Source organism: Rhinoderma darwinii, chromosome 9 (genome assembly GCF_050947455.1).
Source record: "Rhinoderma darwinii isolate aRhiDar2 chromosome 9, aRhiDar2.hap1, whole genome shotgun sequence".
Classification (NCBI taxonomy): domain Eukaryota; kingdom Metazoa; phylum Chordata; class Amphibia; order Anura; family Rhinodermatidae; genus Rhinoderma; species Rhinoderma darwinii.
In genome coordinates, this window is record NC_134695.1 from 63,693,011 (window position 1) to 63,707,935 (window position 14,925).

At 41.2% G+C, this 14,925-nt stretch overlaps 1 protein-coding gene across 7 annotated transcripts in view; it reads right to left on the minus strand.

The window, feature by feature from the left end:
• The window catches only part of SHANK2 (SH3 and multiple ankyrin repeat domains 2), a 474,104-nt gene that overhangs the window by 129,959 nt on the left and 329,220 nt on the right, over window positions 1-14,925 (minus strand). For all 7 annotated transcript variants that reach the window (XM_075837984.1, XM_075837983.1, XM_075837982.1 and 4 more), the window contains one exon: window positions 1,290-1,372. In XM_075837984.1, the coding sequence (XP_075694099.1) occupies window positions 1,290-1,372 (83 nt within the window). The remainder of the gene's footprint in view (window positions 1-1,289; window positions 1,373-14,925) is intronic.

Consider the following 14,925-nt stretch of genomic DNA (forward strand, 5'->3'; position numbering starts at 1 on the left):
TATTCATGCAATTGGTGAATGGAACATGACTGTTTTAAACAGATGATATGTAAAAGGAAGGATGGGAATTTTGTGCTGAAATGACCTGGATTCTACTTCCATGTAATCTTTATGGACTCATTGAATCTTGACATTTCTTCGTTAAAGTGCTAGTACATTTACATGGGAATATAAGGACTCACCAATTGGGGCCAGAGAATGGAATACACCCAATAGATCAAAACACCCCCATGCACCCTCCTAGAATGCTACAGCAACACCTGTGCACATCCCCCTGGCGTCTGCTCTTATAAAAAAAAAAACTTATTCCGGCTAGTTCGCATTACTTTACATAATTACAGCGCAGCTGACCCCAAAATCGCAGCAGGAACTTTTACACTTGTCAACAAAATTATCATCAAACGCAAACATTTTAAAACCCTACACAGAAGCCGCGCCGACCTTTGCAACTTTATTTGCTTGTGCCAAATTTACAGTTACAAAATACCCCCCTGGCAGCTGTAACAAGCCAGCTATGTTTGCATAATGTCATGTGCAGGGCCTTGAGCATCTCATCTATATGTTCTAATCCCAAAGTCTTGTCATACGAGGGGTGGATCCTGAATATGACGGCAGTCAGAGGCAGTACGGGGATACTATAATGAAAAGCGAGCCTTTAAATAGACGCAATATGCTCATTTACACAGTGAAAAAAAAGCTTTGCACTATTAGCGGGGCTATAGAGGGGATATATTCAGTTGAAATGTGCATCGGAAAAAGTATATACAGAATAATTTGGTGGCAACTTGCCAAGAAACTCATTCAACTTATTACAGTCCATCATAGAATGATGTAAAATGCTCTATACCTTTCATATAGTTGCTCCTTACACCTTTCTATGCTATTGTGTGAGTTAGCACAGTGGAAATACCAGGGCACGCATTATTTGTATGACAAACAAGAAGCGTCTGCTGCCTGCGTTAACCCCTCAAGTGATCGCCGAGCCAGAAACGTTTGCTAATCTCCCCTCCCTCCTCTCCAAGGCAGGAACAGATCTTTGATGGTTAATTGATGCTTGCAAAAGTTTTGCATGTTTATCTTGTGTGTATGAAGGTAAAGAGGATGACTATAGAAGATGTTCAAGATCTGAGCATGGGGTACAATTGTGCGGAGTGGAGAATCAGGGGGAGAACTGTGTTGTCTAGCAACTGAGAGTAGCAGGAATTATTCCCGATAAATTTCAGGCATGAACAAAAACACACAGAGGAAAAACACACACATTACCTGATGTTGGCATGGACAGGTCTTACCTTTTGCCCCTCTGAGTACGAATCCGAAGCCTTCATTATCCTTTTTCTGTAGAACCACGGTCTTCTCTTCAATAATGCAGTCACTGTAGGGAGAATTTCGAGCATAACGACCATTATTACAGCCTCTCATCATCACGGCTGCAGTTGCTCTTCGAGAATGCATGTTCATCATCATCATTGTCAAACCCAATTAATCAGATGGCATTGCAGGAGCCAAGCGTGGCATTAAAATCAAGGAAAGAATATGCAAAAACATAAATATAAAAAAAAAAAGACAAAGAAAAAAATAAATAAAATAACCCGGCAGGACCACTACTACATGGCAGAATGCAAGAGATGTGAGGGGAGGAGAGCCTGCAGCAGACAGAGGTAGAAAACCAGCATGCTGATTCTTCCAATGTACAAATGGCTGGGAGAGCGTGTGATCATGTCAGCTGTGTGCGAGACACAAACTACCGACAAGAACTGAATAACGATCCCTTAATAAACTCTTCGACTATGGGTCCATCGGGGTCTTCTTCCAAAAACCAACAACAGACAGCCAAACAGGAGATAAATCTGGTGGCATCGTGAAAACAGATTGGCTTTTTTTTTGGTTCTGCTTCCTGTCCAAGCCAGCTAAAGGCACATATGAAGTCACAGGAGAGAGCCCTGCATCAAAACCCCATTTCTAGTCTTAATAAATGTTGCATGCTGCAAGGATCCCACATGATCATGTGACTGCCAGGAATGCTAGCAACGTGTAGCTCCGCGTCATCCAGTGCACATTTCCTCGGTGTCAGAAAAACGGCATCATCTCAATAGTATAGCGGAGTAAGGATCTATTCTCAGCAGGATGCAGAGGTAGGGGGGGGGGGGACCACATTATTAACAAAAATGATCCCAACCTCCATGGAGACTACTTTAAAACTACCTACATTACAAAAGCTTCCCCTTGCACCAAAATTAACCCCTTAGAGGGGGGGGGATAAGGAAGAGCACCACATTGCAATGCTACATGCTGTAAGTCTCTAGCAGGGATGTACATCTAGTGTCTTGGACACACAATGACTTCAGACCCCTCCAGTCTGGCAAGGAGCACAGATAATCCCCATCGCTACAAATTGCAATACAGAAATCTTACAATATTACTGTAAGAAACACAAAGATCAAGGGAAAAGATCTGATCCAAAAAGAAAGGTCCTTGCAGTGTGGGCATCTGCCCTAGATTAGGTGCCCGGCTGGTGCTGATGCAGATTACCTCCCTTTACCTCATATGACCCTTCTGATTTAAGGAGGTGAAGTCGAAATCTGAGCTGTTAAATAGATTTAGAAATAATGGGAGTAATGGTGGCGGGTCCAGGAGCAGCATTGGGCATCCTGGCTGGTACTGACTAGGGGATGAGTGACGTCACTGGGGCAAAGAGGGAATTGTGTGATGATGAAGCGATTGCAGCAAGACCGAGGTACTGCACGCTCACATGAATACAGATGAGTTCTCTCCACCATAGACTATCTGCACCATAAGATTAACCCCACGGTGGCGAAAATCAATAAATAATAACTTAATTTTTTTTTCCGCTTTGAGTTCACAAAAGTTGCAAAAGCTCAAATAAGACTTCAAATAAATGTGTCATAGCTTCAGATATACTGTATATGTCTCGATCCACTACACACGACTATATAAGATTATGCAGACAACTTCTCAAATCATACCAGAAACAAATATTGCACCATGAAATATAACACAAATATTGTATGAACAACACACAAAACATAATCCAGAAATACTGCCACATATATACACTTAAGTGATCCAACATTACAACCATACAAACAAAGCACATATGTATGTATACACAACATGATTCAACATATATACTCTATAATCCAGGATTACTGCCACATCATGATACATACACACGCAACCAACATATATACTAAATTCAGAATTACTGCTACACTTATAATAAATATAAAACCTGCAATGTAAGAATATGAATGTAAGAACATTACTACAGTAACACTACCAAATGACATTTCAAGAGAAATAACCAAAAAGTAGTACAACACGTCTGTTAGTGTGTATTGTGTTTGCATGTGCGCATATGACAAACATACCCAACTTTACCCAAAAGATGCCAAAAGAGTGTCCGGTATGGGTCAGTATACCTTTCTTTCAACTGTATGGAATAGCGTAGTTGACTTGTCTATTCCCTACAGGGGCAAAAAAATAATGCATATCCTGTGGTATACATATTTTAACATGGGAGTATATGGGTGACATGTCACTGCATGCGTCGGAGGCTTCCATCGGAGGTATACAACAGGAAATACCTGCAGACATATACCTCCTACTTACACTGTGTGAATAACCCCTAAAGGTCTACACAGCCATTTTTAAAGCTCTGACTCCATAGAATCTCAAAGTATTTGGGATTCTCTTTTTTACTATATAAAAGTGTTGTACTGTGTCTGCTAAGCGACATATTTAGCAACCATTTGTATCCGAATTTTGAGGTATTTGGAGTGTATAGTGAGTATGGTTTACAGCTCGGCAAGATTTACAAACATTTGTGAAATGCATCTTTTTAAAATTAGAAAAAAAAGTTGCCTGCACACATACCCTGGCGTAGAAAAAGTGATGTGATTTTAGCCAGTGTGACATAGCTGTGATGTATGGCATGTGTGGTTATACATTTGTCACGACATAGCTTTACTTATACATTGCCGCACATGTATCAATTGTGTGTCAATAATGTTGCATGACATTTGTTAAATTTGTTGCATTTTATATCGGAGTAGGTGTGTGGTTATTTTGGTTGACATGTATGGCTTACAGTGGCCCGCGCAGCACAAAAAGTGGCCAGACTGACACAATTACTCCATGGGAGCAAGAAGCCACAGAACATCCAAAAAATTGCAGGACCCTTCATATAGTGACCCTTTACACCAGGGGCACAAACAGAGCACACAGCCCCTGTTAAAGTACAGTATATGAGCCCCTTGCCCTCCAATAGCACAAAATAGAGGACCCCCGTTGCCTACAGGGTCCGTGTGCAGCTAACACATAAGGTGTTATATAAAAATTTTGTAAAAACAACAGCGTTATTACTAAAATGTCATGGTTTTGCTGCAATAAAAAAAAAAATAATGGAAAAAAAACTGGGATAAAAAAGTTTTCACTTCTGGGCACCAGTTCCTAGAAAATATGCCCTGGAGTTGGAAAAACTACAAAAAAAGAGCCACTAAACTGAAAACTATGGGGCATGGAAAATCTTAGTTATGAGAAAATATTAAAAGAGTTAGGCCCCATGCACATGAACGTGTTTTTGCGTCCGCAATTCCCCCGCAAATCCACGGGAGAATTGCGGACCCATTCATTTCTATGGGCCCATACACACTATCCGTGTTTTCACGGGTCTCCGCATGTCCGCAAATCCGTGCCGCAGAAACTCAGGACATGTCTTATTACGGCCCGCAAATTAGATGCGGACATGCCCATAGAAGTCAATGGGCCCGTGGAAAATGCGGGTACACCTCCGTGTGTCAACCGCAGTTTGCGGAAGTGTTGCTAGGCGACGACCGGGAATGAGTTCTGTCGTCATCCTGTTTTACCTAGGCTTTTTTTTTTTATCCGCACTTTGCGGATTACATACGGATGAACTGCAGATTACATACGGATGAACTGCGGAGGACATTTCACGGAACACGGTCCTGGAATTTGCGGACCAGAAAAACACTACGGTCGTATGCACGAGGCCTTAAAGGGGTTATCCGGATTCCTGAAATGTTTCCTAATGGCTGCAAATGACATCAATTATCAAAACAACCTGTACTCACCTATCCTTTCCACCAGCGATCTAGCGCCGACGCTCCGGCGGCCCTCTTAGTGATTGATTACATGGAGGCAGCATGTGACAGCTGCAGTCAGAGGGACCAGGGGTGTCAAATCATATTTCTAGCATGTCAGAAATACAACACATGACTGCTGAGCCCCACAAAGCCATCTGATTGGTTGCAGCAGTCACATGCTACGTGCTTGTAAACAATCACCGAGATCGTACAAAAAGTATGGTGAAAAACTGTTCTATGTAAAAATCCGCTTAAAAGATAAAGGGGCACTCCCTCAGTCTGGAGAAAAAAAGGTTCAATCTAGGTTCAATTCTATACAAAATGTTAGTCCATTCTGATCGTCACTTGGGGTCAGGAGGAAAAATTTTCCTTTCAAGGGCAAATTGGTTCATGCTTTATGGGTTTTTTACCTTATTCTGGATCAATAGGGGGAAACAAAGTTCTAAATTGTACACATATCCCTTCCCTTTCTCCTATCCCTTGTTTGAACTTGATGGACGTGTCTTTTTTCAATAGTTAGGCCTCATGCACACGAACGTAAAAACGCCCGTAATTACGAGCCCTAATTACAGGCCCATAGACTTCTATTGGCCACGGGTACCTTCCCGTATGCTTACGGGAAGGTGCCCGTGCCGTTGAAGAATATAGAACATGTCCTATTTCAGGCCGTAATAACGGCACGGGCAGGCCCATGGAAGTCTATGGGGCTCCAGTAATTACGGGAGCGCTGCTAGGCGACGTCAGGGGATAGTCACTGTCCAGGGTGCTGAAAGAGTTAACTAATCGGCAGTAACTCTTTCAGCACCCGGGACAGTGACTATCGCTGGAGTTAATAGTATTAAAAGTTAACTTACCCTGAATTATTCTTCTTCCTCCAGTCCGGCCTCCCAGGATGACGTTTCATCCCATGTGACGGCTGCAGCCAATCACAGGCTGCAGCGGTCACATGGACTGCCGCGTCATCCAGGGAGGTCGGACTGGATGTCAAAAGAGGGACGCGTCACCAAGACAACCGCCAGGGTACGTATGAACTTTTTTTAACTTTCAAACGCTGCGGAAACTCTGACCGAAAGGGCTGCCCCTTCTCTCTATCCTGATAGAGAGAAGGGGCTGCCGATTAGTGAAGAGAAAACGGGTCCGTAAATACGGGTGGAATACTGGTGACACCGGAGCCGTACTTACGGGCACGGGTCCGTAAATACTGGTGGAATACGGGTCGAATATGTGTGACAATAGACCCGTATTTACACCAGTATTTACGGGAGGAAAAAAAAATACGTTTGTGTGCATGAGGCCTAACTATGTAAGAAATGTAAAGACTTCATTCAAAACCCTTCCTTGTTACTAATGGTCAAGTAGATTGGGTAGAGCACCTGTCAGTCGTCTGCTTTCTACATTTAGTCCGGCCCCTTTCTAATGTAATCTGGTCACGTCGCCTGGAATATAGACCACGTGATGTGTCCGGATGATCCCCACTGGTCTAGCTGTAGATCCAAGTCAACATTCAGACTGTTTGGCACACTCAGTGATGTGAAGTTAGGGTAACACTGTGTGGGAGTAGGAGGATACAAACATCACTGATGAGTATATATTCACAACAGAGGCGTAACTTGAAGCTCCTGGGACCCAATGCAAAATCTGTTACAGGGCCCCCACCTACCATGTGCCATTTATAATACTGGTGTCTTCTTATGTGGCAGAGGAGCCTATGGGCCCCACAGGTGGGTTTGTCTGCTATCTCTGCATGCACTATAGCTACGCCCTTGGATAGATAGATAGATAGATAGATAGATAGATAGATAGATAGATAGATAGATAGATAGATAGATAGATAGATAGATAGATAGATAGATAGATAGATAGATAGATAGATAGATAGATAGATAGATTCCTGGCCAAAAGATTGAGACAGACACAAAGTTTGCTGCTTCAGTTTTTATAGTGGCAATTTGCATTAACTCTAGATTGTTATGAAGAGTGATCAGATGAATTGCAATTCATTGCAAATTTATTCCTTGCCATGAAAAGTAACTTAATCACAAAAAAAAACATTTCCACTGCATTTCAGCCCTGCCACAAAATGACCTGCTAACATCTCAGTGATCTTCTCGTTTGCTTTGGAAAAAGTGTTAACAAGGACAAGGCAGCTGATCTCACTCTGTCATGCTGATTGAATTATAAGAGCAGACTGGTTGCTTTAACCCCTTAATGACCAGCCTATTTTGGACCTTAATGACCAAGCTATTTTTTACGTTTTTCAATCGTCGCATTCCAAGGGCTATAACCTTTTAATTTTTGCGTCGACATAGCTGTGTAAGGTCTTGTTTTAGGCGGGACAAGTTGTATTTTTTAATAGCACCATTTTTAGGTACATATTATTTATTGATTAACTTTTATTAACTTTTTTTTGGGGGGGAATAAAAAAAAAATTAGAAATTTCGCCACTCTTTTTTGCGTCCTAAATCTACGCCGTTTACCATGTGGTATAAATAACACAATAACTTTATTCAGCGGGTTGTTACGATTGCAACGATACCAAATTTGCATAGTTTTTGTATGTTTTACTACTTTTACACAGTAAAAACGCTTTTTTTTCAAAATTATTTGTTTTTGTGTCTCCATATTTGATGAGCCGTAAAGTTTTTATTTTTTCGCCGATGCGGTTGTATGAGGGCTTTTTTTTTGCGGGAAGACTTGTAGTTTTTATTGGTACCATTTTGGAGTAGATGCGACTTTTTGATCACGTTTTATCACATTTTTTTAAAGTCAGTATTCACAGAAAACAGCAATTTTTCCATAGTTTTTTATTACATTTTTTACGCCGTTCACCGTGCGGGTTAAATAATGTAATAGATTTATAGTCGGGGTCGTTACGGACGCGGCGATACCAAATATGTGTGACTTTTTTACTTTATTTTGTTTTTTTAATAGTAAAGCATTTTGTAAGGGGAAAAGCTGGGTTTTTCTAATTTTTTTTTAAATTAACTTTATTAAACTTTTTTTTCACTTTTTTACTAGTCCCATTAGGGGACTATAATATGCGATTCTGCGATCGCATTTATAATACACTGCAATACTTTTGTATTGCAGTGTATTACTGCCTGTCCGTTTAACACGGACAGGCATCTGCTAGGTCATGCCTGCGGCATGATCTAGCAGGCATTCACTCCAGGCAGACCTGGGGGCCTTTATTAGACCCCCGGCTGCCATTAGAGACACAGACACTCGGCGATCGTATCGCCGGGTGTCGGTGGGAGAGAGAGGGAGCTCCCTCCCTCTCTCCAAAACCACTCAGATGCGGTGCTCGCTATTGAGCACCGCATCTGAGGGGTTAAACGTGTGAGATCGATACTAATATCGATCTCACAGAGGAGGGACGCTCCCAGCCCTCAGCTGCCTCTAGCAGCTGAGAGCAGGGAGATTTGACATCTCCCTGCTCTGTAAACTTATTCCGATGCCGCAACGTAAAAAGTCTATGGCATCGGAATAAGGCCCGTTAGTGACCGACGTAGAAACACGATGGGCCGGTCACTAACGGGTTAAAAGGGAGATAGTGCTTGAAATCATTGTCTTCTTCTGTTAACCATGGTTACTACACGTGTTTTTAAGGAAACAAGTGTAGTCAAAAGGGTTTTTACAGGAAAGGACATTGCTGCTTGTAAGAGTGCCCCTAAGTCAACCATTTATCGGATAATCAAGAACTTCAAGGAGAAAGGTTTGATTGCTGTGAAGAAGGCTTCAGGGCGCCCAAGAAAGTCAAGCAAGTGCCAGGACTTTCTCCTAAAGAGGATTCAGCTATGGGATCGGTTCAACACCAGTGCAGAGCTTGCTCAGGAATGGCAGCAGGCAAGTGTCAGTGCATCTGCATGCACAGTGAGGTGAAGGCTTTTGGAGGCTGGCCTGGTGTCAAGGGCAGCAAAGAAGCCACTTCTCTCCAAGAAAAACCATCAAGGACAGACGAACATTCTGCAGGAAGTGCCGGGATTGCACTGCAGAGGACTAGGGTAAAGTTATTTTCTCTGATGAAGCCCCCTTCGGACTGGGACATCTGGAAAAATGATTGTCCAGAGAAGAAAAGGTGAGCACTACCATGAGTCTTGTTTCATCCCAACATTAAAGCATTCTGAGATCATTCATGTGTGGGGATGCTTTTCATCCAAGGGAGTGGGCTCACTCACAATATTGCCTAAGAACACTAATTGAATAAAGAAAGTTCTCTAAACATCCTCCAAGAGCATCTACTCCCAACGATTCAAGAGCAATTTTGGGATAAACAATACTTTTTCCAGCATGATGGAGCACCGTGTCACAAGACAAAAGTAATAACTAAGTGGCTCGGTGAATAAAACATTGAAAATATTAAGCCTTTGCATAAACTTGTATTTGTCAATAAAAGTTTATAAACGTATGAAATTCTTATAATTGTACTTCAGTAACCATAGAAACATCTGACTAAAAGATCTAAAAAACACTGAAGAAGCAAACTTTGTGAAAACCAAAATTTGTGTCAGTCTCAAAACTTTTGGCCAAGACTGTACACTGTAATAATGAAGTATTCACTTTGGCAATTCACAAGTTATAACTACTGAATTCAAGCATAGAACATAAACAAGTGCAAGTGTTTTACAAGGGAAATTACCAGCTTTATATCAGAATTCTTATACTAGAAGAGATCATCTGCCTGTGTCAAACTCCCTGATTACAGGAGGCCCAGTCATCTACAACCCAGCCCTCCAGCACGTGTCTTGGACAAGTCTCCTATGCCTGAGAGCAATCACATAATGACGCCACGAGTCCACGCAGCGTAACAAATCTGTAAACAAAATGTTACAAGCCAAAGGGCAGCAGACGGGAACGAGCTGGATAAAACAGTTCAAAAGCAAATACATTCATCTAGATGAGGATCTGTCCACTTCCCCGCCTTCTGGATATAAAGTCACGATCATAAATACACAACTAGCACTTGTCCAATTAAAATTCAGACAATAAAAACATAAAACAGCCAATTTAGTTTGTGGAATATTATTTTTTAGCAATGGTTTCCCGGACTACTAATTTTCAATAAATTCTACATGTGCCGTTTATCCCATAGGTGCCCTCTATGTGGACAATGATTTTTAGCAATTATGGAAAATGGAACATATGATAAATGAAGAAGCCAACAGACCCATCTTTCTGCCCAATTAACTTTCTGTACTAAGGGCTTCTTCATGCTCGCAAGTATATTCATGCAGATGGTGAACGAGCATTAACTACGGGTTGGGAGTATAGGATTGTCAATGTGATCTGTATTGTGGATGAGCGCTCCGTGCCCCCATACATGTCATGTACAATGTATCATGTTTTGCATACACAATAGTCGCTTAAACGATTCATGGACTGTCTTCACCCTTGGCCTCATGCCCTCTTATGAGGCAGACACAAAGAAAGGGCCAACAGTAACAAGAAAATATCAAATTTATCCAATGTCAGATGAGCAGAGAAATAAGATCGAAAGGAAATAAAGAAATATCTAATAAATAAATATGGATATAATAGATATATATATATATATATATATATATATAGATAGATATAGATCTCAATCTATCATGAAGACAACCCCTTTTCAAAAAGAAGCTTATTGCCATGTAATGCGAGGACACGCCGGGCCCTCCAGAGCGGGAGCCGCCCTTACAGAGCAGCTCTCCGCTCTGGCACATAGATGTATATCTGTGAACTATTTTGCTCGACGATACTGGGTTTACCATTGGGTGCACTGCTAAATCAGTGCTCATCATCCCACTATGAGACCTCACATATATTTTACCTAGGGTCCCAGTTTCACCGGTTTTTTACAGATTATTCCCCTATTATTTATTTCCATATTTGGAACTGGACTTTCCAGTTATTGCCTGGTCTATGGCTGATTTGTAATGTCTGGATTATTGTACTTTACTGTGCAGGACCCTGTACAGCGGCTTGTCTGATACTCTGCACCGTACCATTCTGCCTGTTATATTGATATACACTTATTTGTTTATGTCACGGATTGATAAACTGGCTTGGTCCGAAATGTTGCCTACACTTATTGATATCACTGGAGCTAAAATACAATCTGAACAAGTTATTGCATTGAAAAATATTGTGCTGTCCTACTTCCTACCCAATTTCATAAGAAATGCATTGGAGTAGCTTGAAAAGCTCTTCAAAATCGCTCCAGTCAAACAAGTCGCTAGCAAATAATTTTCTTTATCGCTACATTGCTAAATATGAGCGAGTTTTAAAAGTACAGATACTTTTTTCCTTCATAGGGTAACATGGAAGATGCTTAGAAATCTCTGGAAAATCGCTTGTTAGAGGGGTTCTCTGCTTTCGACAATACCTACTTGTTAGGGTGTGTGCACACACAAAATCAAAAACGTCTGAAAATACGGAGCGGTTTTCAATGGAAAACAGCTCCTGATTCTCAGACATTTTTTAAGCCACCCGTGTTTTTCACGGCCGTCTTTGGAGCGGTTTTTCTATAGAGTCAATGAAAAACGGCTCCAAAAAACGGCTCAAGAAGTGACATGCACTTGCTTTTCACAGGCGTTTTTTTACGCGGCCGTTTTTCAAAAAAAATTGGGCAGTAAGTTTTCGATTTCCCTGCAGCTCCGCCACAGGCGAAATTAAGTATTTCACGGTGCCCATTCAAAGCAAAGGGTTGTCTATGTAATACAGGACAGGTCCTCCAGAGAGAGAGAGATGTTCTTTGTAGCCACTCTCCACTTTAGCCAAGCAATTAAGATCCCGAACAGAAGATCCCCCTCTATTATCTCAGAATTCCATATAAAACAATGGGTTTTCTAATCTGGGCTTAATAGTGCTAAAGAAAAAAAATGTCTTACTACAAAAACTCTTTGGGTAGTCCTAGCCTAAAAATAGTGCAGATAAAAATGGTAAGGAATGAAGAGACAGCAAAGTCTTTACTTTCCAGGCTGGGGTTCAGTGCAGCTGTGTGTTGGGTTGGTATCACACAGATGGAAGAATGAGCCCGTTATTTATCTTGGTCTCCTGCTGATGACCTACATTACAGTGGATTTTTAACATTAATAACACTTCACTGTTTGATATATTAATTTTTGCGGGATATTACATTGATGGCCTATCCTTTGGCACTGCAGCTCAGTCACACTCAGTCTAATTTCTTCAATGGTCTGAGCTGCAGTACCAGGTACAGCCACACTCGTGTGAACGTCGCTGTGCCGGGTACTCCAGCGAGTGTTGCTGCCCCTGTACTCTGCTAATCGGTGGGGATCAATTTAATATCTTGAGAAAAGCTCTTTTAAATAATAACGCAGATTTTCCATTTAAGGTCTAAGGAAAACTGTATGATAACTCCTATAAGTACTGTAATGGCTTTCTGCTACACTTGTGGGGGATAAAGATAGGCAAGAAGCAGTTGAGTAGATTTAAAAAAAACACCCATGAAAAACTCCAATCATCACTCAAGAGGATAGGGACTCATTTCCATCTTTAAAGTGTAGCTAAACGTTTGCAAAACTTCTGACATGTCATAGTGACGTGTCAGAAGTTTGGATTGGTGGGGGTCCGAGCATTGAGACCCCCGCCAATCGCTAGAACGATGTATAGGAGTACAGGCTCATAGACTTTCTATTGAGTCCATACACCGATACATTTATGTCCAGAAAAAGCCGAACAGACACGAAGCAGTGCTCGGACCCCCACCAATCCAAACTTCTGACAAACGTTTAGCTACACTTTAAACAATATATTATAGTTTCTACATACAATGAATCTACAATAAAAGTTATGTAACTTTGATATGCTGATCCTGAATTACAGCTTGTATTATACTCCAGAGCTGCACTCACTATTCTGCTGGTGGAATCACTGTGTACATACATTACATTACTTATCCTGAGTTACAATTTGTATTATACTCCAGGGCTGCACTCACTGTGTACATACATTACATTACTTATCCTGTACTGATCCTGAGTTACATCCTGTATTATACTCCAGAGCTGCACTCACTATTCTGCAGGTGGAGTCACTGTGTACGTACATTATTTATCCTGTACTGATCCTGAGTTACAGCCTGTATTATACTCCAGAGCTGAACTCACTATTCTGCTGGTGGAGTCACTGTGTACATACATTACTTATCCTGTAGTGATCCTGAGTTGCAGTCTGTAATATAGATGCAAAGAGGTTTTATTACAATTGCACAGTAATATAATAACTCCAGTCAGAACCACCTTCCGATGCAAATGAATTTTCTCATTTTATAATCTTTACAGATCCTACACAGTATAAAGTAATTGCACACAATGGCACATGATGGTTATGGGGACCCTAATAGAGAGGTTCAAGTAACATCTAGTGTGACTTATCCTGGGAACATGTATATTGGGTAATTGGTATAATGTATACTATTATATACCCTTCACGAATGATAGATTATAACTGGTCTGTATCCTATGAGGATGCTGATGCAAGCAACTAAAGTGAACACCGGTGTATGCCACGACTAAATAACATGCCGGGGAAAAAATATTTTACTATTAAGTGCTGGTTCCGAATAAAATGTTTAAAGGACCTGTCTGCTTCAGTAAATACTTGACTTCCCTTAAAAAAAATAACAACTTGGAGTATCTTTTTATCCTCTGCTATTCCTCCTGGAAATGTATGAATTAAAAAAGAAGTGCTACTATTACCCTACCCATTACTATTACCCTTGTAAATTGGGCATATCCCTACACAGTAACACATTCAGGGTGATAGGAAAGAGTGAGAACAGGGAGCGCGGCAGCCACATGGGTAACAAATAGCTGCACGATTTAGCCGGCAAAACTGTGGTATTACCTGCAAAATTGTGCGTCTATTCGCCACCGCATGTGGGCATGGTTTTGGCCGCCAGTGGCTACCTCGCCGTTTGTTTTCACTTTTAGACTGTAGGGGCATGCCTCATTAACAAGGAGAATGGAAACACCAAGTTGTCAATTTATTCATACATTTACAGGAGGAATAACAGAGGAACAGCACATTGCAAAGTTCAAAAGCAAAGATGCTCCAGAGTTTTTCTTTTACAGGAATTTAAAGGTATATACTAAAATAGTGAGGTCAGGAGAGCTGACGGGTCCTCTTTAAATACATTATTAATTATTGCCAAGTTTCTTTCTAATACGTCTTTCATTATTTGCTTCAAGCTAAAGAACGTTGTACTAAAATACTCAGATGAAACGGGCCATCCCTTCCTATCCAGCCTTTAAAACTCATATTGGCAAGCCCTTTGCATCAGCCTCTACCAAGCTAGAAAGCGTTAAAATGCCAGCAGTGCGTATGAGTCAAACCCACACAAATGGACCATCCTAAATTATGCATCAGGGTTTAATTAAAACTGGGTAATTCTGTTCTACAATCACACACGGCTGCTATGAACACATTAACTGCAAGTGTTTTAAGGTAAATACTTCTGAATCACCAATGTGCCTTTCAGTTAAGATATTAATCAATTTGAAGTACTGCGGCCTATAAAAGCTCTGTCTTCACATGTAATTTGTCATCTGGCTCAGACAGAAGTGAACACGAGACGATTCATGAATGGAGCCGGCCTGTTTCTTGTGCGGCTCTGGGTGGCCCAAGGCAGATTATCTTATGGGTCTCAGATGGAGCACAATACCGCATGTTGCTCTGAAGCACTGAGTGGGTGTATCAATTTGATGAAGAACAGCACTGCGTGGTTGCGTTACAATGTAAAGGTGCCCAGCACAGAGCAGCAGATACATTTGAAGAATACAATATAACGGTGTGTGTA